The sequence below is a fragment of the Natator depressus genome, chromosome 25, assembly GCF_965152275.1.
Source record: "Natator depressus isolate rNatDep1 chromosome 25, rNatDep2.hap1, whole genome shotgun sequence".
NCBI lineage: Eukaryota > Metazoa > Chordata > Testudines > Cheloniidae > Natator > Natator depressus.
The window spans coordinates 3456616-3477016 of record NC_134258.1 but is presented as its reverse complement, the minus strand read 5'-3'; the positions used below and the strand labels follow the sequence as shown (position 1 = coordinate 3477016).

The window sequence follows — 20401 nt, the reverse complement described above, 5'->3', positions numbered from 1 at the left end:
GATAACTGGCTTTTCACAGGTCTTTCCAAGGACGAGGTCCAGTCCCACATGACGATGGTCATGGACACATTTCACAGACTGGGGCTCCTCCTCAGTGTACCCAAATCTTCTCTCATACCCACTCAAAGGATAGAATTTATAGGGGCAGTCCTGAACTCGGTACAGGCGAAAGCGAACCTTCCAGAGCCCAGATTCCAAGCCATAGAGTAGATTGTAAAATCAATGCTTTGGTATCCCACTACCACAGTGGGACAGCTAACAGGACATATGGCAGCATGCACGTACGTGGTCAAGCATGCCTGACTGAGACTCAGACCCTTGCAAGCGTGGTTCGCACTGTCTTACCGTCCATACAGAGCCCCCCTGGACCTCGTGGTGATGATCGCGGCACAGATTCTAGAATCCCTGAGCTGGTGGCCGAACCAGCCAGTGGTCTGTGCAGGGGTCCCCTTCGCCAAGCCCCAACCTTCTCTGACGTTAGTAACAAATGCGTCAGATCTGGGCTGGGGCGCACACTTTGGGGACCTGAGGACACAAGGCTTGTGGTCGAGGGACAAGATACTTCTCCATATCAACCTGAAGGAGCTCAGGGCTGTTCGTCTGGCCTGCCAAACCTTTCATACCACATTGCAAGGTCACAGCATGACAGTCCTGACAGATGACACCACCGCCATGTTCTATATAAACAAACAAGGCGGAACCCGCTCCTCACCTCTGTGCTGTGAGGCTCTTCTTCTCTGGGACTTCTGTATAGCCCAATCCATTCCTCTCGAAGGATCCTACCTCCCAGGAGTGCGGAATGAGCTTGCCAATCGCCTTAGCAGGTCATACCACATGCACAAGTGGTCAATCAGATTGGACATCATACAGTCAGTCTTCCAGAAGTGGGGTTATCCCCAAGTAGACCTTTTCGCCACCAAGAGCAACAGACAGTGCCCTCAATTCTGCTCATTCCAAAACCACAGTCCGGGCTTGATTGCCGATGCGTTCTTAATACCATGGGGCGAGGGTCTGAAGTATGCCTTCCCTCCTATCCCGCTTGTCCACCGGGTCCTCCTCAAAATTCGCAGCGACAGAGCGATGGTAATCATGATCGCCCCATCTTGGCCCTGACAGCATTGGTATACAACCCTATTAGAGCTGTCCGTAGATGCCTCAATTGCTCTGCCCCTTCACCCAGATCTGATCACGCAGGACCATGGGCGCCTCCTTCACCTGAACCTGCAATCTCTGCATCTCATGGCTTGGAAACTCCACGGCTAAACCCCATGGAGAGCCAGTGCTCTCAGTCGGTGAGACAAATTCTCCTCGGCAGTAGGAAACCTTCCACTAGGGCTACCTACCTGGCAAAATGGAAAAGGTTTTCCTGTCGGTGTGAACACAAGCGCCTTCAACCGCTCCAGGCTACCATCCCAGTTATTTTAGAATACTTCCTACACCTTAAGCATCAGGGTCTATCCCTTTCTTCCATCAGAGTACACCTGGTGGTCATTTCAGCTTTCCATCCAGGGGAGTCTGGGCACTCGGTATTTTCTAATCCCATTGTGGGGCGATTCCTCAAAGGTCTGGAGAGGGTGTTCCCGTATTCTCGCCCACCAGTCCCAACCTGGAACCTGAACCTGGTCCTCTCCAAACTCATGAGCCCACCATTTGAGCCCCAGGCCACTTGTTTCCTCCTCTACCTTTCTTGGAAGGTGGCATCCCTGGTGGCCATTACATCGGCAAGGAGGGTGTCCGAGCTGAGAGCCCTCACCTCTGAACCGCCTTACATGGTGTTTCATAAGGACAAGTTGCGGCTTAGACCCCACCCTAAATTTCTCCCCAAGGTGGTCTCCCAATTCCACATGGGTCAGGACATTTGCTTACCGGTGTTCTTTCCAGAACCCCACATGAGCCCGAGACACCGCAGCCTACACACGCTGGATGTTCGGAGAGCCCTGGCGTTCTACATAAAGCACACAAAATCTTTCCACAAGTCAACCCAATTGTTCGTCGCCATAGCTGACAGAATGAAGGTGTGACGAAATGGGACTGTTCTTAATGTTTCCTCTGAATATTGTGTGGGTGCCTCAGTTTCCCCTATGCATTTCTTAAGTCTCTGGGTGGTGGGATAAGGGGGTGTAATTGTTGGAGAGCAAAGGGCCAGTGTACATAAATGGCCGACACTCTGTCTCCTGGCAACTGATGGCCTGGGCCCTCCCCCCCCTGCAAGGTGATAGCTAAAGGGTTGGAGAACAAAGGAATCAGGTGACCTCCTGGCCCGGGAAAGGGACAAAGCCCAGAGGAGGAGGGGGTGGAGGATGAGTCAGTTTGGGCTGGCTGGGGACATGGAGCGAAGTGAAGACGTGGTTGTCTGGCTCACTGCCCCCCAGAATGGACACAGCTGAGGGGTCCTGTTCTCTGTACCTACAAGCTCTGTATTAGACCGTGTTCCCGTCATCTGATAAACCTTCTGTTTTACTGGCTGGCTAAGAGTCACGTCTGACTGCAGAATTGGGGTGCAGGACCCTCTGGCTTCCCCAGGACCCCGCCTGGGCGGACTCACTGTGGAAAGCACACGGAGGGGCAGAGTATGCTGAATGCTCCGAGGTCAGACCCAGGAAGGTGGAAGCCATGTGAGCTTCTTGTCCTGGAGACAGTCTGCTCACGGAGAGGAGACTTCCCCAGAGTCCTGCCTGGCTTCGTAGGGAGCAGTTCCAGGGCATCGCCCAGGGACTCCATGACAGAAGGGTCTTCCTGTCTCTGCGCAACGCATATCGTCCTGGATCACAGACTGCATTCGCACGTGCTATAAGTTGGCCAAGGTCCCAGCCCCAGCAATTACAGCCCATTCAACCAGAGCACAGGCGTGTTCATCAGCCTTTCTGGCTCAGGTCCCTATCCAGGAGATCTGTAAATCAGCCACCTGGTCGTCAGTGCACTCGTTTACAGCCCATTATGCTGTTAACCAACAGGCCAGAGATGATGCGGCAGTCGGCAGAGCTGTTCTTCAGTCAGTCGTTCCATGACTCCTACCCTCCTCCAATGGTAAGCTTGGAAATCACCTAATTGGAATGGACGTGAACAATCACTTGAAGAAGAAAAGATGATTACGTACTTCTCTAACTGTTGTTCTTCAAGATGTGTTCTTCACGTCCATTACAATACCCACCCCCCTTCCCCTCTGTTGGAGTCAACGGCAAGAAGGAACCGAAGGGGGGGTCAGGCCGGCAGGGTAATATATACACCGCCATGAGGACGCCACTCTAGGGGGCTCCCCTGCTGTCCTGACGGGAGCTACTAAGGAAAAAGTTTCCGAGGTCCATGCACCCGGCGTGCGTACACCTAATTGTAATGGACGTGAACAACACATCTCGAAGAAAAACAGTTACGAGAGGTAGGTAACCGTCTTTTCCATAAGATTATCCAGTTCACCTCCTCCACCCAATATGGGCGGAGCCAGCTCTGCATCATCCCCCACAGACTCACTTTGGCACAGGGGGCATTCTGTGGGGGTGGGGGAGCAGAAGCTATTGCTGGGATGCCACTTAACCCCCAGCGATTCTCTGCTGCTGGAATGCCCCTGGAGGCTATTAGAGATGCAAGACTGGGGAGGGAATCTCTTTTATTGGGCCAACTTCTGTTGGTGGAAGAGACAAGCTTTGGCGCTCTCGCAGAGCTCTTCTTCAGGTCTGGGAGGCTATGGAAGGTGGGGAGCGGAGGAGGAGGAACAACTTAAGGCTGTGCTTGGGCTGTTCTAACCTATTCCTGGATTGATCTGCCACTTGCCAGCCCCAGCACAGAGATGGGGCAAAACCTCCCCAGTTGGTCCTTGCCCCAAAAAGGACTGTCCACAATGCCTGCCTGCTCCAAGGCATCACCTCGCCTCTGAGACTCTCCTCCTCAGAGCTCCCAACAGAACAAAGGGAGGCGGCTACTAGATCCCAGTTCTTCTCCGCTGAGGAGCAGGTGGCTGAGCTCACAGCTCCACTCCAGCCCCATTGTAACCGTTCGGCCTTGGGGTCAGACCTGCCATTCTGGGACATGAGGATGGAGCCTATCGGAGCCAGCACGGAGCTGAGCTATTGCGCCTGCTCTGTGGCTCATCTTGCCCTTTCATTCTCCTGATCTTTCTCTCCCAAGCCCTTCCCTCTGCAAGAGCAGCTATTTTATCACCTCTCTGGTTGCTGGTTTGGCCATTGTGGCTTTGTCTAGACTGGGACTTAACCGTGGGGTTATTAGGTCACGTTCGTTAGATCAGGCTAGTTAACATGATCTATCTTAATCCAGACAAAGCCTGTATGTTGTTGGATCTCCAAAGAGGACTTCAGAGGAGCCTCTTAAACCTTCTGTCTAGCCTTTGTCATGACGGACACTCACTCTTGTGAGTACTTTCATCCTCAAAACCTCCTGTTATAAAGCTGTGCTCAAAACTCTGTCGTGGTAATTGTTCTGCGCAGACACCTCTGCTGTTTTCACCGCTTTGCTCTGGGCAGCCTTGGTTTTGCTCGCTGATCTTAGATCTAAGACCTCAGCTGGAGTACTGTGTCCAGCTCTGGGCCCCACACCTTTAGGAAAGGGGGGGGACACTGGAGAAAGTCCAGAAGAGAGCAACAAAAATGATGAAGGGTCTAGAAAACACAACCTAAGAGGAAAGATTGGGAAAAGTTGGGTTTGTGTAATCTGGAGAAGAGAAGACTGAGGAGGGACATAGTCTTCAAGTACGTAAAAGGTTGCTCTGAAGAGGAGAATGATAAATTGCTCTCCTCATCCACTGAGGATAGCACAAGAAGCAATGGGCTTAAATTGCAGCAAGGGAGGTTTAGGTTGGACATTAGGAAAAAGTTCCTAACTGTCAGGGTAGTTAAGCACTGAAATAAATGACCTAAGGAGGTTGTGGAATCTCCATCACTGGAGGTTTTGAAGAGCAGGTTGGACAAACACCTGTCAGAGATGGTCTAGATAATATTTGGCCCTGCCTCGGTGCAGGGGATTGAACTAGATGACCACTCGAGGGCCCTTCCAGGCCTACGTGTCTGTGGTGACAGCCCCGTTGACTAAATGGCATGAATTCTTTGCTGTGTGGTGCATTCTGTGGAACCCATAGGGCTTGGAACCCATAGGGCTCCAAAAAAGACACATCCCCTGTCTGAACACCTGGAGCAAGCTTTGTGGGTTTGGGTGTTTTTGGAGGGTTTCTTTGTTTTGGGGACTAGATCGTCTTTACCGACAGAACTGCTTGGGCTTGGATTGGGAGGTAGTTAACGGCACAGCCCCTAGTGTGGACACAGCAGATAGTCTAGTTTATTGCTATGTGCGCCTCAATGCCAGAGCAACTGCACCTGCACTAGGGGCTTGTACCAGCATCACTATGTATCTGCTCCTAACCCACTAGAGTTGACATGATACTGTGTGCGTGTGTGTATGTCTCAACCTGAAAACAACTACCTTATTTAAACCCAGCATTACCATCGAAAATTCCAAACATGCCAAATTTTATAATTTCAAATATTTCATTCAAAAAAGTATCCCAGAGGGATCTGAAGGAGATAGTTACAAGGAAGGGCCTGGGGCAGTGTTAGCCACAGAGCTGCCATCAGCACCTGCAACATACTGTCTAGATGAACTGAGCGTTCGTGCAAACGGGGAATGTGGTGGCCTGCCTGCCCCAGGGCGGAGTTTGGCCCCTGAAAACCTGAACAGAGGTGAGTGCTCATCTGTTACAGTGAAAGACAAGTGCACACAAAGAACCCAATCTACAGTCCTTTCCCCAGGCCAAAGCAACCCTCTGGCCTTGTCTGTGCAAAACCTGGAACTGAAATGACTGAGGCTTTGTCTTCACTGCAGACAAGGTGCGTGTTACTTAGTGGAGAAAAGGCACAGACGGGTTTTATCTCAGCAGAGTTAGTCGAGGTCAATGTTTTACTAACCAGTTTATTTAATGGTCCCTGGCCCCTCCCAGCCAGACTTGTACATAACCTGATCCCTACAAATGAGGACACCACTGCCACTTTGTGGGGCGGGGGGAGGCTGTGATTTATTTTTTAAGGCATAAAAATACAGAAGCCAAAGTGGATTTGTTCAAGAGGCCCTGGTAAGAGCGTCAGAACAGACAACAGTCCTCAAGGAATCAATTCTGAAGCACTTAGAGGAGAGGAAAGTGATCAGGAACAGTCAGCATGGATTCACCAAGGGCAAGTCATGCCTGACTAATCTAATTGCCTTCTAATGAGAAAACTGGCTGTGTGGATGAGGGGAAAGCAGTGGACGTGTTGTTCCTTGACTTTAGCAAAGCTTTTGACACGGTCTCCCACAGTATTCTTGCCAGCAGGTTAAAGTAGTATGGGCTGGATGAATGGACGATAAGGTGGATAGAAAGCTGGCTGGATTGTTGGGCTGAACGGGTAATGATCAATGGCTCCATGTCTAGTTGGCAGCCGGTATCAAGCTGAGTGCCCCAAGGGTCAGTCCTGGGGCCGGTTTTGTTCAACATCTTCATTAATGATCTGGATGATGGGTTGGATTGCACCCTCAGCAAGTTTGCAGATGACACTAAACTGGGAGGAGAGGTAGATACGCTGGAGGGTAGGGATAGACTACAGAGGGCCCTAGACAAATTAGAGGATTGGGCCAAAAGAAATCTGATGAGGTTCAACAAGGACAAGTGCAGAGTCCTGCACTTAGGACGGAAGAATCCAATGCACCGCTACAGACTAGGGACCGAGTGGCTAGGCAGCAGTTCTGCAGAAAAGGACCTAGGCGTTGCAGTGGACGAGAAGCTGGATATGAGTCAACAGTGTGCCCTTGTTGCCAAGAAGGCCAATGGCATTTTGGGCTGTATAAGTTGGGGCATTGCCAGCAGATCAAGGGACGTGATCATTCCCCTCTATTCGACATTGGTGAGGCCTCATCTGGAGTACTGTGTCCAGTTTTGGGCCCCACACTACAAGAAGGATGTGGAAAAATTGGAAAGAGTCCAGCGGAGGGCAACAAAAATGATTAGGGGACTGGAACACATGACTTATGAGGAGAGGCTGAGGGAACTGGGATTGTTTAGTCTGCGGAAGAGAAGAATGAGGGGGGATTTGATAGCTGCTTTCAACTACATGAAAGGGGGTTCCAAAGAGGATGGATCTAGACTGTTCTCAGTGGTAGCTGATGACAGAACGAGGAGTAATGGTCTCAAGTTGCAGTGGGGGAGGTTTAGGTTGGATATTAGAAAAACTTTTTCACTAGGAGGGTGGTGAAGCACTGGAATGCATTCCCTAGGGAGGTGGTGGAATCTCCTTCCTTAGAAGTTTTTAAGGTCAGGCTTGACAAAGCCCTGGCTGGGATGATTTAGTTGGGGATTGGTCCTGCTTTGAGCAGGGGGTTGGACTAGATACCTCCTGAGGTCCCTTCTAACCCTGAGATTCTATGATTCTATGAACTATAATTAAACTCGATTTGCAAGTGTGTTTCACAGGCTGGGCACATCAGGAGGTGCTGCTTGTCTGGAGAACTTTCTAAACGTTCTCACTTCTGTTCAGAAGCTAGGAATGGGCGACACTTGATGATTACCTGTTCTGTTCATTCCCTCTGGGGCACCTGGCACTGGCCACTGTCGGAAGACAGGATACTGGGCTAAATGGACCTTTAGTCTGACCCAGTGTGGCCGTTCTTATGTACATAGTCAGAGGTCTTTCTGTAGTGAGAGATCCTTCCACCCAACCATCAGCAGGTGGTTTGGAGACACAGGGAGAGCAAGCGTGTGTGTGTGTGTGTGTGTGTGTGTGTGTGCTCACACTCCAACCACATACCTCCTTCCCGGCTCAGCTTCCCATTTATCTAAGAGCTAATGATATTTCCCGCTGCGGTTGTGAAGTGCTTTGAACTCTCTGGATGAAAACCCCGCTCTGTAGTAGTGGTGAGTGTTGTTGTTAACATGCCTGCTGTTCCTCACTGTGTTGTGCCTGTCTGTGTACACAGCGTGATTAAACTCCTTGTCCCAGTACCCACGTGGATTTGCTGGGCTTCCTGCCTGCCTGCATTGTCCACAGGAATGTCTTTCCCTGATGCCAGCAGGGTAGCTATGGGCATCAGAGCCGGCCTTGGCCCTGCCCCGTTAAATCAACAGTCCCACCCCTCCCGTTGGGTGCTGTGATATGAGGCACACTGGCTGGCGTGTGGGAGTGTTTGGCTTGGTGTGACTGACTCAGCGCTGCACTCCCCAGCGTGGATCTCTAGATGAACTGCAGGGGGTTAGCGGATCTGGGCTTAGTCTGGTCTATAGGCTCGTCTTCGCTACACCTCTGCTCTCGGCTGTGCCCAGGCACAGGGAAGGCTGCAGCCTCCCCCTGAGCATGGTGCTTAGCAGGCAGCTCTGTAATCCGCCGCCCCCTCTCTCTGCCCCTCTGGTTAGATTAATGGTGTCACCAGCGAGAACATGTCTCTGGCTGACACCCGCAGGCTGATTGAAAGGTCAGAGGGGACGCTGAGGCTGCTCGTGTTCCGGGACAACCGGCAGTTCCTGGTCAACATCCCCCAAGTGAGGGACAGTGACAGCGACAGCTCGCGGCTGGACGGTGAGTGGAGTCACGAGGGCCTGGGGGAGCCTCCAGGTGAAAGGAGCCAGGACACACGTGTTCTGTGGCTGACTTGGGTACAGGCGACCTGGCAGTGCCGTATTCAGTGCTGGGGAGGGGGGAGAACACACCAGGGCGGCAGCAAGTATCTAGTTGCTGTCGGAATTCAAAGGTCACGGTGACCTAATTGCCATGTGCTCAGCCATTTGGAAGGTCGTTGGCCCCAAGCAAGAGTCCCAGATGGCTGTTGGACTCTGAAGGGTAATTACTGTTTGGGAGCCTCTGCAAAAGCAGAGTCATCCGGCGACACGGCCTATGCAGTGTGCTCGGTGCACGCCAGTCCGGCAAGGGCTGGGTTTGTGTCAGATCTGCTCCTTGAGTAGCTGCAGTTATGCTGGGCAAGCTGGAGGGAGAAGCCAGGCGCTGCCACTGGGCGTCTGGGGAGCTCAGCAGTGGAGCCGCACGTGGCAGACTCGCTGGTGTTCTCCAGCGAATGGCAGGGCTGTGGGCTCTGAGTACTTGGTCTGTTGCTTCCAAGCTGTTGTTGTCTCACCGCATGAGACAGCAAGAGTCCTCCAGTCCTTCCCCAGACCCCGATAGCCCAGAGGATCATGCGCCCTGTCACTGCCATAGAGCTGAGGAGGGAAACGAACCTCTGCCCTGGCGTGCCTGGCTCTAGCGTGTGAGCAGCTACTGCGCTGTCTTATCTCCCCCCTTTGTGCTCTAGACATCTCCGACATTGGCTCCGAACTGTCCCACCCGCCCCCAGCACAGAGCCCCCAGCGGGCCCCAGAGGCCTCCAGGACGAACTCGCTATCGTAAGCCACTTCCTCTTCCCCCTCAACCCTTAGAGTCATCAGACCCTCGCTATGCCACCCCAGGTGGAGGGGCCGCTCCCCTTCTGCCCCGGCTGTGTTCCCCAGCAGCCAGCTTGTCCTGAGACACTGTCAGACCCGAGAGACAGCCCCGGTTTGGGTGTGGATGAACACTGCTCAGACGCTGATTGGCTCGGTGGCTGCTCTCTGCCTGTCCCCTCTGTAACATGGACTAACGCTTGTGTATGAGTCCTCGCAGTGCCCAGGAGCCAGGGCCGAGCAGTGCCGTCAGTAAGGTTATGTGGAGCTGGGCACTGAGTTTAGTTTAAAGGTGACTTCCCCATCTTGGACCTGCACTGCAAACCTCGTCCAGTTTTCTAGGTAATGTTCCTGCTCCAGCTGGAGCAGCCTAAGCGGAGTTCCTGGGGCATCTGTCAGTTGGGTCCCATCGTGTAACTGCCAGGAGCCTCTGACTTTGCGGCCACAGGGCCGTCCAGGGGGAAACCTACAGCCCAAGCAATGATTACACTGCTTGGCAGTCGCTGGTCTCTCCCCTGCCAGGACAGCCCCTGGGGATGGTGCCTCTCTAAGGGCTCCTTGGTGGATGAGGGAGGGGCTGGAGCAGGTGCCTCTGTGTGGGCTCAGGGAGCAGAGCGAGGCAGGTGATGACACTTGGGAGGAGAAGGCAGGGGCGGCATGGGCATCTCCCTGCCTGATCCAGCCGGCAGCTGGTCTGTGGCTTGTCCGAGAGGAGACTGGGTGATGTGAGCCATCGGCGCTCTCCCGCTGCAGAGCCGAGCAGGGCCTGCGCCCCAGAGAACAGCCCTTCCCGGGGGTGGCAGCCTGGCAGAGTAGGCTGCCTGCTGGTGAAGAGCCAGGCCCTGCTGCACAGACTGCATGTTTCTTGGCGCAGGAGTGTGTGCACGTGCAGTGTGCAATGTGCTCGCAGTGTGTGCAGTGCCCAGTACAACGGGGCCCTAGCCCCACAAACACTGATGCTCCTCCGGCTGGCAGCACCACTGAGCATCTCCAGTCCCCTCAGCTCTGTTCCCCCCGCCTCCCACGCGCTTGCTGCGGGGGTGAAGGGGAGCTCCAGGAGCTGGGCAGAACCAGGCAGCCCAAAGAGTGTGAGTCCCGGGCTGTCCCCATGCCTTCGGCCTAGCTCTCTCAGGCAAGGGGCTGCTGCTTTTTGGAGCTGCGGGAAAGGGCTCTCTGAATGGGACCAGGGCCCCCTTCCCTGTCCCACAAATGGAGGAGCAGCAGCAGTCCTGCTTAAGTCTCATCATCTCTTTTTGCTCTAGGGAGGGGAGTCAGCTCAGCAGGGAGACAGCAGCCGCTGTACAGGAGAATGATGCTCCTCTCCCAGGTGAGTCCTGGCTACTGGGTCTCCTCCGGGCGAGGCAAGGAGCCTCGAGGCTGAGTCCAGCCTGCCCTGCTCTGGAAACTGGGCCTGCACAGTCTCTCCCCTGCAGGCTGCTGGTTCATGTCCCGCCCAGCAGGATCGTGACCGACTGCGTATTGGGAATGGGCTGATGTATCAAGAACCAGGAGCAATGGTCGCAGTGGGGGAGGTCGAGGTTGGATATTAGGAAACACTATTTCACTAGGAGGGTGGTGAAGCACTGGAATGGGTTCCCTAGGGAGGTGGTGGAATCTCCTTCCTTAGAAGTTTTTAAGGCCTGGCTTGACAAAGCCCTGGCTGGGATGATTTAGTTGGGGTAGGTCCTGCTTTGAGCAGGAGGTTGGACTAGATGACTTCCTGAGGTCTCTTCCAACCCTGAGATTCTATGATCTGGTTCCTGGCACTAAGGTGTCTTCATGGCAGGAACCACCAGCGTGGGTAGGAGTCACTGGAAGTCTGGCTGCCCAGCTAAGCAGAGGGGCCAGGACTGAGTGGGACCCTGGAAATCTATCTCCTCGCTTGTCTGGAGAGGAGGCCTCTCCAGGGCACGGCCAAAGATACGTTGGGGGGGCGGGTGGCAGCTGGGGGGAGGGGGAACCTACCCTGCCGCCCTCTGTTCTGTGGTGAAGCAGAGGCCATCAGTCTCAGAGGCTGTCGTTAGGGGCCGTTCACCAACACTGACTTCCCAGACGTGAGGCCAGGCTGATGATCATGGCTCTGAACAGACGCCGTGGGCCAAGCTCCCAGCTGGGCCGGGCAAGCTGCTGTGTTCTGGCAGCTGCCTGGTGTAGGCTCGGGCGCCCTGATGGCCCGCATGCGTCTCTCCCCTGCGGCATCCTGTGCTCTCGAGCCCCTGCAGAAGGGCGCACTGCTCTCTGGCGGTGCTGCCTGCCACTCTGAGGGCAGCAGCATGGATGTCCCCATCTTCATCAGCCATCTCTGGAGCACTGGGCCACACACCACACCCAGGCAGTAAATGGGCTCTTTGCTCTTGAGAAGCTCCTAAGACTCCCTGTTTCCAACCCCCCTGCCCCAGCCAAGTCCCTGCAGCCCTCAAAGCAGCTTGAATGTCCAGGGCTGCTCCACCTTACCCCACCCTCTCCCATTGCAGATTCCCAGGAACCTGCTGAGGAGAGTGCCTACAGCGTCTCCTATGACCACCCTGCAGCCAGAGCCAGCAAGGAGGATGGGTAAGCTGCTGCCATGTGCTGGTAACTCGGAGACCTCCTGGCTAGCTGGGGAAGGAGCCGTGTCTAGGCGCAGGTATTGCGGAGGTCACAGGGCTGTGCAGACAGAACAGGGCCCTGCCCAGATGCAGCACAGTCCTGGCAACAGCCTGCGGAGAAGCCACTCAGCAGTGGGCTGGCAGGGGGAGGGGGCGATGGGACTGGCCAGGGAAAATAGCTGGGCTTTAAGAAGAGCTCTGAAGCCAAAGGGGAGGGCTCTCAGCAGGGGATGAGCTCATGGGGCAGGATGGAGCCAGCTCGGAGCAGGGCGGGTAGGAGGAGCTAAGGATGACCCTGGCTCCTTCAGACAAAGGCTCTTGTTTGTGGTGGTGAAGTGCCCTTGAGCCCTCCCATGCTGGCTGTGGATGATGAGCTGCTGGAACCCATCTGCCCCGACGGCAGCGCTGACTTTGCTGCTCCAAGCTCACACTGCGGTTCTTCCCGGTTGCAGGTACAGCCCGGACGCCAAGATCGTGCGCTTTGTGAAGGCCAACACCATCGGGCTACGGCTGGCTGGTGGCAATGACGTGGGCATCTTTGTGGCAGGTGTGCAGGAGGGGAGCCCTGCGGACAGCCAGGGGATCAAAGAGGGGGACCAAGTTCTGCAGGTACCACCGCAAACAAGGGGGCAGGGGAGGGAGAGTGTCTGGAATGAAAGTGTTGCTGCGTCAACGACCCTCCCTGCGCAAAGCTGGGGTCACAGAATCACAGGATATCTGGGTGGGCAGGGACCCCAGGAAGTCATCTAGTCCAGCCCCTGCTCCAAGCAGGACCAACCCCCAGTTTTTGCCCCAGATCCCTAAATGGCCCCCTCAAGGATTGAACTCACAACCCTGGGTTTAGCAGGCCAATGCTCAAACCACTGAGCTATCCCTCCCCCACAGGTCCTTGTCTGGTGTGGCTCTTACTGTTATTGGGAAGTAACTGAGCCCAGGAAGTGCAGGGGAGCCGAAAATCTTGGGATTGTTTCCTGGCTCAGCTCCCTATGGGTTGGGACATCCCAAACTCTCACTTTGTTATATGACGTGACCGTCTCTAGCCTCCCAAACCCCGCACTCCCAGCAGCCCTGTGTGGAGAGTCACCCGCAAATGGAGTGCCAGGACCGACCCTGCTGGAAGCTAATCCTGGGAGAGAACATGGGAAATGCTTCTCCCAACCTCTAGTCCAGTCCCCTCCCTCCAGCCTGCCCCGGCCAGGAGCGTACTTCTCCTGGCTGTGAGCACTTCCAGGCGCTCGCCCAGGAGCTGTCACACCCTCTGGCAGTCCAGCATTGAGAAAGTGCCACCTGCTGCATGTCTAGAATACCCAGAGCACGTCCGTGCTCTTCCCCGAGGCATCCGGGCCCCCTGCTCTCCTTGAAGCGCCCCTGTGTTAATGTGCAACGGCCACCATCTCAGCTGGCAGCCCGGGGATTGAACCGGGGAGCTCCCGGAGCTAAAACCACAAACCGCTGCAACTGGAGCGATGGAGCCTTGGCCCTGTAACGGCTCAGCCTCTGTGGCTTGGCCTAGGGGGAGACCCAGAACAGTCACCTGTAGGCTATATACACAGACTACATAGGCTCCCCCGTCTCCCTCTGAACCTGCTTGTGCGGTCAGTGTGACTGACAGGGAAACATAAGCACCAAGGTCATGGAGCTGGGAATAGCACCCAGGAGCCCTGACTCTGGGTCTCGGCTCCAGCCATTAGCCCTGCACTAGCCTGGCTTGTACAGCCCGGTCCTGCAGTGCCTGAGCACCGTCACCACAGCCTCATGTGGCCTCCCCGTGCAGGCCCTTCCCCTTGGCGTGTGCTGCTCCCACCCAGGAAGGGACGGGGGACGCCGGTGCTAAGGCCCTTTCATCTCTGGCAGGTGAACGATACCAGCTTCCAGAGCCTGACCCGAGAGGACGCCGTGCAGTATCTGCTGTCCCTGCCACGGGGCGAGGAGGTCGTTCTGCTGACCCAGCGCAAGCAGGACAGTAAGTGACCAACTGACCTCCAGTCTGCAGCTGCAGGGTTGCTGGGGCTTGTGTGTTAAGGTCCCACTCCAGGCTCTGGCTGGTCCTTGCCTGTGACTGAGCTGCCAATGTGCACCCGCGTCTGTCCCTTGGGAGCCCAGCGTGACTCTGCCCACGTGAGTTTCCTCCTCTTTCCCCTGGGAAGTTGGGCAAGAGACAAGACCAGCCTGGGACTTCCCAGAACGCTGGCTCCCCTGGAGTGCCCAGGATCCCAGCTGTGCTGGACGGGCCCAGGCACATCCCCTGTTGGACTGAGCACAGGTGGGTGGGAGAGTTAACCCAGCCCTCAACCGCATCCCAGAGAAATCTTCCAGTGCTGCAACACCTGCTCCAAACGCTACACCGCGAGCCACCATATCAATGCCAGCCTCCAGCGCAGATGGGCTGCACCAGCGTCAGACAGGGCTGGCATCAGTGAGGCTAAATTGCACCCATGTGACTCCAGAACAGCCATCTGAACCGAGGGGCAGGGCTGGTGTAGCTACACTCATGCCGGTAGAGAGACCCAAAGGAAAGCCGCATGTCCCTATGGCAAATCGCTTGTTGTCTTGGGTTGAATCCAGGCCTGGGTTATAGTCTGGGCTCTTGGTGCCTGATCTCTCTAAGGGGTCCCACTCCCCCATTTAGCCTGTACCTTTTCAGGGTGGAACTGGCCGAGCTCCCAACCAGAGCTACCTCCTGCTTCGTCCGGCCACTCGCTTTTGTTCCCAACCTGACATATGTTGGGGTTGCTGCCCTGCACGCTCCTGCTCCCCGACCTTCATTCATGGTGGGGGGGGGGGGTTTCCATCCCGCCCAATGCTCTGGCCTGGGCTCTGCCCATCTCCCTGGATGTTGAGCTCACGCTCCCAGAGTTTCCATGGTTGCGAGGGGTTCACCTTCCTTCCAGCTCAGTTGTGTTGCTGATGGCTCCCGTTTTTCATGAGCCATGCTGCGGGACTCTGTTCCCTCTACGCAGACGGTCCCTGGTTCTCTGCCGGGGTTTTGAGACCTGGGCAGTAAAAGGTGCTGCACAAATGCAGCCAACCCATCTCTCCTCCATTTTCCCCGTGTGCTGGCCCCCAAATGCCCCCTCCTCTCTGGCCGCCTCTCCCTGACAGGCCCTGTCTTGGCCTTGCCCAGTCTACAGGAAGATGGTCAAGTCCAACGTGAGGGACTCGTTCCACATCCGCACGCACTTCGACTTCGAGAAGGACGCTCCCTCTGGGTTGAGCTTCACGCGGGGCGAGGTCTTCCATGTTCTGGACACCATGTACCGCGGCAAGCTGGGCAGCTGGCTGGCCGTGCGCATGGGCAGAGACCTGCAGGAACTGGACAAGGGAATCATCCCCAACAGGAGCAGGTAGGGCAGGCCGTGGGGGACAGGGTCCTTGGCATGAGTCTCAGAGCGGGGGCACTGAGCCCTGGGGCTGAGCAAAGGGCAGTGGAGCTACTAAGGGAGCTGTTGGGGGGACATCCTCCAGTGTGGATCACAATAACCTTCCCACCCCAAGGCATCTGCAGCTGGGAGCCCTGAGGGTGTTTACTCAGGCCCCATGATGCTCCCATGGCGGGAAGTCATCAATCCAGCTTTCTGCCCTGGGCTGCGACAGAGCAGCAGGACCAGCGGGCTGTCTGCCTGCAGCCAGGGCCTGGGCAGGTGGCTGCTATGGGACCAAGAACCCGTCAGCCCCACATATGCTGTCCGGAGCTGCTCTGCCCCAGACCCATGCCAGCCTCCCACCCCACCACGGAGGGAGCCCCGTGCTTCTCTGGGGCAGAGAGAGGAAGCTCTGTCCCTGCGTGGCCTCGTTGGAGGAAGCATGATCCAGTGGTAGCCCTGGGAATCTTGGCTCTGCCACAAAGTGGCCATGTGTCCTGAGGCCAAGTCATGTTCCAGGTCTCTGCCTCAGTTTACCCATCTGTGAAACAGGGACAATGGTTTCTTCCTGGGAGGCAGTGGAGGTTGTTTGCAGGGCAGCCTGATGCCCTAGGATTGAAGGGGCTGTTGCACAGCATCTTCCTGCCATGCCTGCAAGGTTAGACAGGGCAGGACTCACGCCCTAGCACTGCTGGGCCATTGCTCAGGAAGGGAATTGGAGGCCTGTTGTGCCGATGTGGAAATCCAATGACCCAGGCCGTGTGCCCTGCAAGGAAATGCACCCTGGGTCTCGCTGCACGGGGCTGTGCCGCTTAGACCTTCTCTCTGCCCTGGCACACGGCTCCTGGGATGGTCTGTGTAACGATACTGAGCGCTCGCAGTGTCTGCTGCTTGCCAGCCCCTCCCACCGGCAAAGGGGGGCACCAAGGGAGGAGGTGAGTTGGTATCGGCCCCTGGAGGGGATCCCAGGCGCCCTGGTTCGCGGTGCTGGAAACGCTCACCAGTCCTGGACCTGTGGGACAGACTGGCTGTGCCAGAGCAGGGACAGTGAGGCCGTTGGTTTGGGGGCGCCCCGAGATGCTTTGGGGCTCTCGATGCTGACGCTGCCTCGCCCTCTGGTGCAGGGCTGAGCAGTTCGCCAGCTTGGAGTCCGTCCTGAAGGCCACCTCCATTGCCAGCTCCTCCGGGGCCCGGGCCGAGTTCTGGAAGCTGCGGGGCCTGCGGGGGGCCAAGAAGAACCTGCGGAAGAGCCGCGAGGACCTGTCGGCTCTCACCAAGCAGGGCCACTATCCACCCTACGAGAGGGTGGTGCTGCGGGAAGGTGGGCATGGCTGCCAGCCCGGGGCTGTCCCAGAGGAGCGGTGCTGGGGGGCTGATCCTTCAGGCCTGGGGGAGGGAAGGATTGGCCTGGCTGGAGGAGGCTGGCTGCTGCTGGCCTGTCCATGTGAGAGGAGCCCTGCACTCCCTTCCTGTTGGCCCACTGGGCTGGGCTGTCCCCTGGGAGGTGTTGCCCCAGGCTCTGCCCATGCATGGGCAGCTGCTTTGCATTCCTGTTCTCTGATGAGATGGGGGGGTCCCCTGCCTGGAGTGCACTTGGGGCCTGCTCCTCACCGTGCCTTGCCCTTTGGTATCTTCATGGGAGCTGCCAGCCATCGGCCAGACAAACACCCCTCCTTGTGGAGGCTTCGTCAAAAGCCAAGCTGAGCTGCCTGACTCTGGGCCGAAGGATGAGGCTGCCGATTCTCCCTCTCCCTGGCTACCCAAGGGCCAGTCGCTCGCCCCTCGGGAGTTCCAGGCTCGGCCCCTGGGCCCTCCCACAGGCTGTGAGGCCTCGGCTCCGAGGCAGGGATCAGTGGTGCACGAGCTCTGTGCAGGTGGCAGCGGGGAGCACGCTGGGCTGCGGCCCTGACCCTGCAGGTTGGCTGGGATGCTGCAGCCGACAGCCTGAGGCCTCTGGCGTATCTGATCCTGCCGCTCGCAGCCATCCCCTGGGCCCATCTACGCCCAGCCCGGGAGGCAGAGTGCCCGTCCCCCATGTTACAGGTCATGATGGCACAGGGGCGGGGGGCCTGCCCGAGGCTGCAGCATTTCAGTGGCGGGGATGGGGTCAGACCTTGTGTTTCATGTGGTGCCCGGCTCGCTGAACCCCTCTCCTCTCCCCGCAGCCAACTTCAAACGGCCAGTCGTGATCCTGGGGCCCATCTCTGACATCGCCATGGAGAAGCTGAGTGCCGAGCTGCCTGACGAGTTTGAAATCGCCCGTAAGTGCAGCTGGGAGCGTCCGACAGGCCCTGTTCTGGCTGGGGTCCTGTCCTGGGATATTACGTGGGGAATGCAGGGCTCCCGTGTGCGGCCAGTGTAAGGAGGGGGTGCTCTGGGCAAGAGCTGGCGGACCTACATGGCCTGCTGAAGTGTTCTCTCTCAGGCACCCAGCCATGGCTAATGCTGAGAGCCTCCTGCAGCCCAGGGGCCCTTTCAGGGATGTAGCCCTGATCCCAGCTGCTTCCTTATCCTGGGCCTCCACATTTCCCATGCGCAGTGTGTGTCTCTGCCTGCCTGTCCCTTCCGCCCCCCATGTGCCAGCTGCTTTGCAACATCATCTGCCCAGCCTGCTGATGGCTTCCTCCTGAGCTAGACAGGTCAGGAGCCTTCTCTCCACCCCCCAGTTCATGCACACCCTCTGCAATGTCCTGGGGCCCCTCTCCGCCCCTCCATGCACACCCCCTGCAATGCCCTGGGGCCCCTCATGCCATTTCCCACCACCCCAGACAGCTGGGCTGAGGAGCTCTCCTGGGATCAGTAGCAGCACAGCTGGGCCAGGGACACTTGGGGACAATCAATGGGTCTGGCTTGGAGACGCTCTCACCGTCTCCCATGCCGGGTTGTGCTTGTTCCCCAGAGAGTGTGGCCCGCGACGAGGCATCATCCAAGGTCATCAAACTGGACTCGGTGCGACATATCGCTGAGAAGGTGAGGCCCCCGCAGGGCCAGGGTTAGCGAGGGATGCTCTGCCCTCCCCGAGCCTCTTCCAGCCAGGGCCTCCAAGCCTGCCCACGCTGGCTGCCTGCTGGGAAGCATGCGTCACCCCAGTCCACAGGGAGAGAGCTTGGGTGTCTTGCCTGAGTGAGTGCAGAGCTAGGAATCAAGCCCAATGCCCTGACTCCTGCCGTGCCTGCCCGCTGCTCGGGAAGTGGAGGGCGAGGCCAGGCAGTGGGGATCCCCCTTCTCAGGGGGCGGGGGCCCAGAGAGCTGTATTCCAATGCTCGTGGCAGTGGATGGCTCAGCCCCTCCCGGCTGGTGTTCTGAGGCAGGGGAACCACGCTGTAGGTTTCCCTTCCCGCCCCCAGGACCCTCACCCAGCCCCTCTCCTGCCCCGCAGGACAAGCACGCGCTGCTGGACATCACGCCCTCAGCGGTGGAGCGGCTTAACTACGTGCAGTACTACCCCGTGGTGGTGTTCTGTGAACCCGACAGCCGGCAGGGCATCAAGGCCATGCGCCAGTGGCTCGCCCCCGGCTCCAAGAAGAGCTCCCGCCGCCTCTACGCGCAGGCCGTCAAGATGAAGAAGAACTACAGTTACCTCTTCACGGCCGCCATCAGCCTCGGCGGAAGCACCAACACCTGGTACCAGAGCCTCAAGGAGATCGTCCGCGCCCAGCAGGCCCGGCCTATCTGGACAGCGGAGGAGCAGGTACCCGGAGAGTCCTTCTCGCTCCTCCAGGCCCCCGCCTTTCTCAGCTCCCTCCTGCCTGCCCTGACTGAAACGGGGCATCCCCTGGGCGGGGCCCGCTGCCCCATCGAACTGCCAGGGAGCTGGGATTGGAGTCTGCCTGCCAGCCCTGGCTAATTCCCTGCGGCAGACATGGCTCTGATCCCAACAGCCCCGGCCCGCTGGGGCAGCCCTCTGGGCACTAGGGGGAGTGGGGAGGACAGTGCCTCAGAACTACATGGAGGGGCTGCCCTGGCACCCTGCTCCTCTGCAAGGCAGCTGAGATTCAGGGCCTGAGGGAGACCAATACCTGTGCGCCAGCGCCATGGAGCCAGTGCAGACGCCCACCGTGGGTCACCGCGGGCCCTCTTGGGCCTGTTGCCAAGTGACCCCCTCTCCTCTCCCTGCAGGTGGACGCCTCCCCAGAGGAGGGCCTGGACCTGCTGAACCAGCAGCACTCCGCCAGCACAGGGGACCTCACCTGCGATAGCCGCGCCAACAGCGACTACGAGGACACGGATGGCGAGGGGGGGGCCTACACGGACAACGAGCTGGAGGACGACTATGCCCAGACAGCCCTGGCCCGGTCCTCGGAGCCGGTGGAGCCCCACAACCCAGATGAGCATGTGGCCGTCTCTCTGACCTATGCCGCCTCTCGGGTGAGCAGGGCAGCGCGGGCAGGGCACTGGGGGGTGCAGGGGTCCAATATTGCCCTGGCCGGTGGCTTCTGGGGAAGGGGGCAGGAGGTCTCTGCCCTGGTCGCAGAGGGCATTGCTAACCCCCATCAGAATGGGCACCAAGGGGTCCCATTGTGAGCAGCCTCAGCAGCGCCAGGGCAGCTGAACTCCCCTCTTCAAAGCCCAGGGTGAGGGTGGGCAGGGGAGCCTGGCCCAGCTCTGGCTGTGAGGTGCCCGTTTCAGGGGCAGTCGGGGGCACTCTCCCTGGGGCAGGCAGCAGGCCAGCCGGGCTTGAGGGCTGGTGCTGCCTCTCTGACCGCAGAGCCCCTCCCAGGGCAGTGCCTGGGGCTGCAGCGCCTCCGTCTCGAGCACTCAGCTCTGCAGCCTCGAACGACTTCCTTCTGATTCCAATAGGATGGAGACCAGCAGCCTCAGGACCAGTGGAGACAGGATTACAGCAGCATCAGGTACCAGCAGCCTAGTCTCTCCTGCCCCAGCAGGCGTGACATGGGAAGTGAGGGGGGTGGGGGGTGAATCACGTGCTCGGAGCATCCTTCCTGCCAGGACTAGGATTGCTAACTTTCTACTTGCACAAAACTGAACACCCTTGCCCCGCCCCTGCCCCACCCCTCCTCTGAGGCCCCACCCCTGCCTCCAGCTCCAGGTGC

At 57.6% G+C, this 20401-nt stretch overlaps 1 protein-coding gene across 2 annotated transcripts in view; it reads left to right on the top strand.

The window, feature by feature from the left end:
* TJP3 (tight junction protein 3) overlaps nt 1–20401 on the top strand; it is a 53648-nt gene that overhangs the window by 31555 nt on the left and 1692 nt on the right. For both annotated transcript variants that reach the window (XM_074939522.1, XM_074939521.1), the window contains exons 7-19: nt 8381–8543; nt 9271–9361; nt 10660–10724; nt 11872–11950; nt 12438–12594; nt 13840–13948; nt 15110–15329; nt 16472–16668; nt 17513–17608; nt 18247–18317; nt 18727–19038; nt 19467–19715; nt 20148–20200. In XM_074939522.1, the coding sequence (XP_074795623.1) occupies nt 8381–8543; nt 9271–9361; nt 10660–10724; nt 11872–11950; nt 12438–12594; nt 13840–13948; nt 15110–15329; nt 16472–16668; nt 17513–17608; nt 18247–18317; nt 18727–19038; nt 19467–19715; nt 20148–20200 (1862 nt within the window). The remainder of the gene's footprint in view (nt 1–8380; nt 8544–9270; nt 9362–10659; nt 10725–11871; nt 11951–12437; nt 12595–13839; nt 13949–15109; nt 15330–16471; nt 16669–17512; nt 17609–18246; nt 18318–18726; nt 19039–19466; nt 19716–20147; nt 20201–20401) is intronic.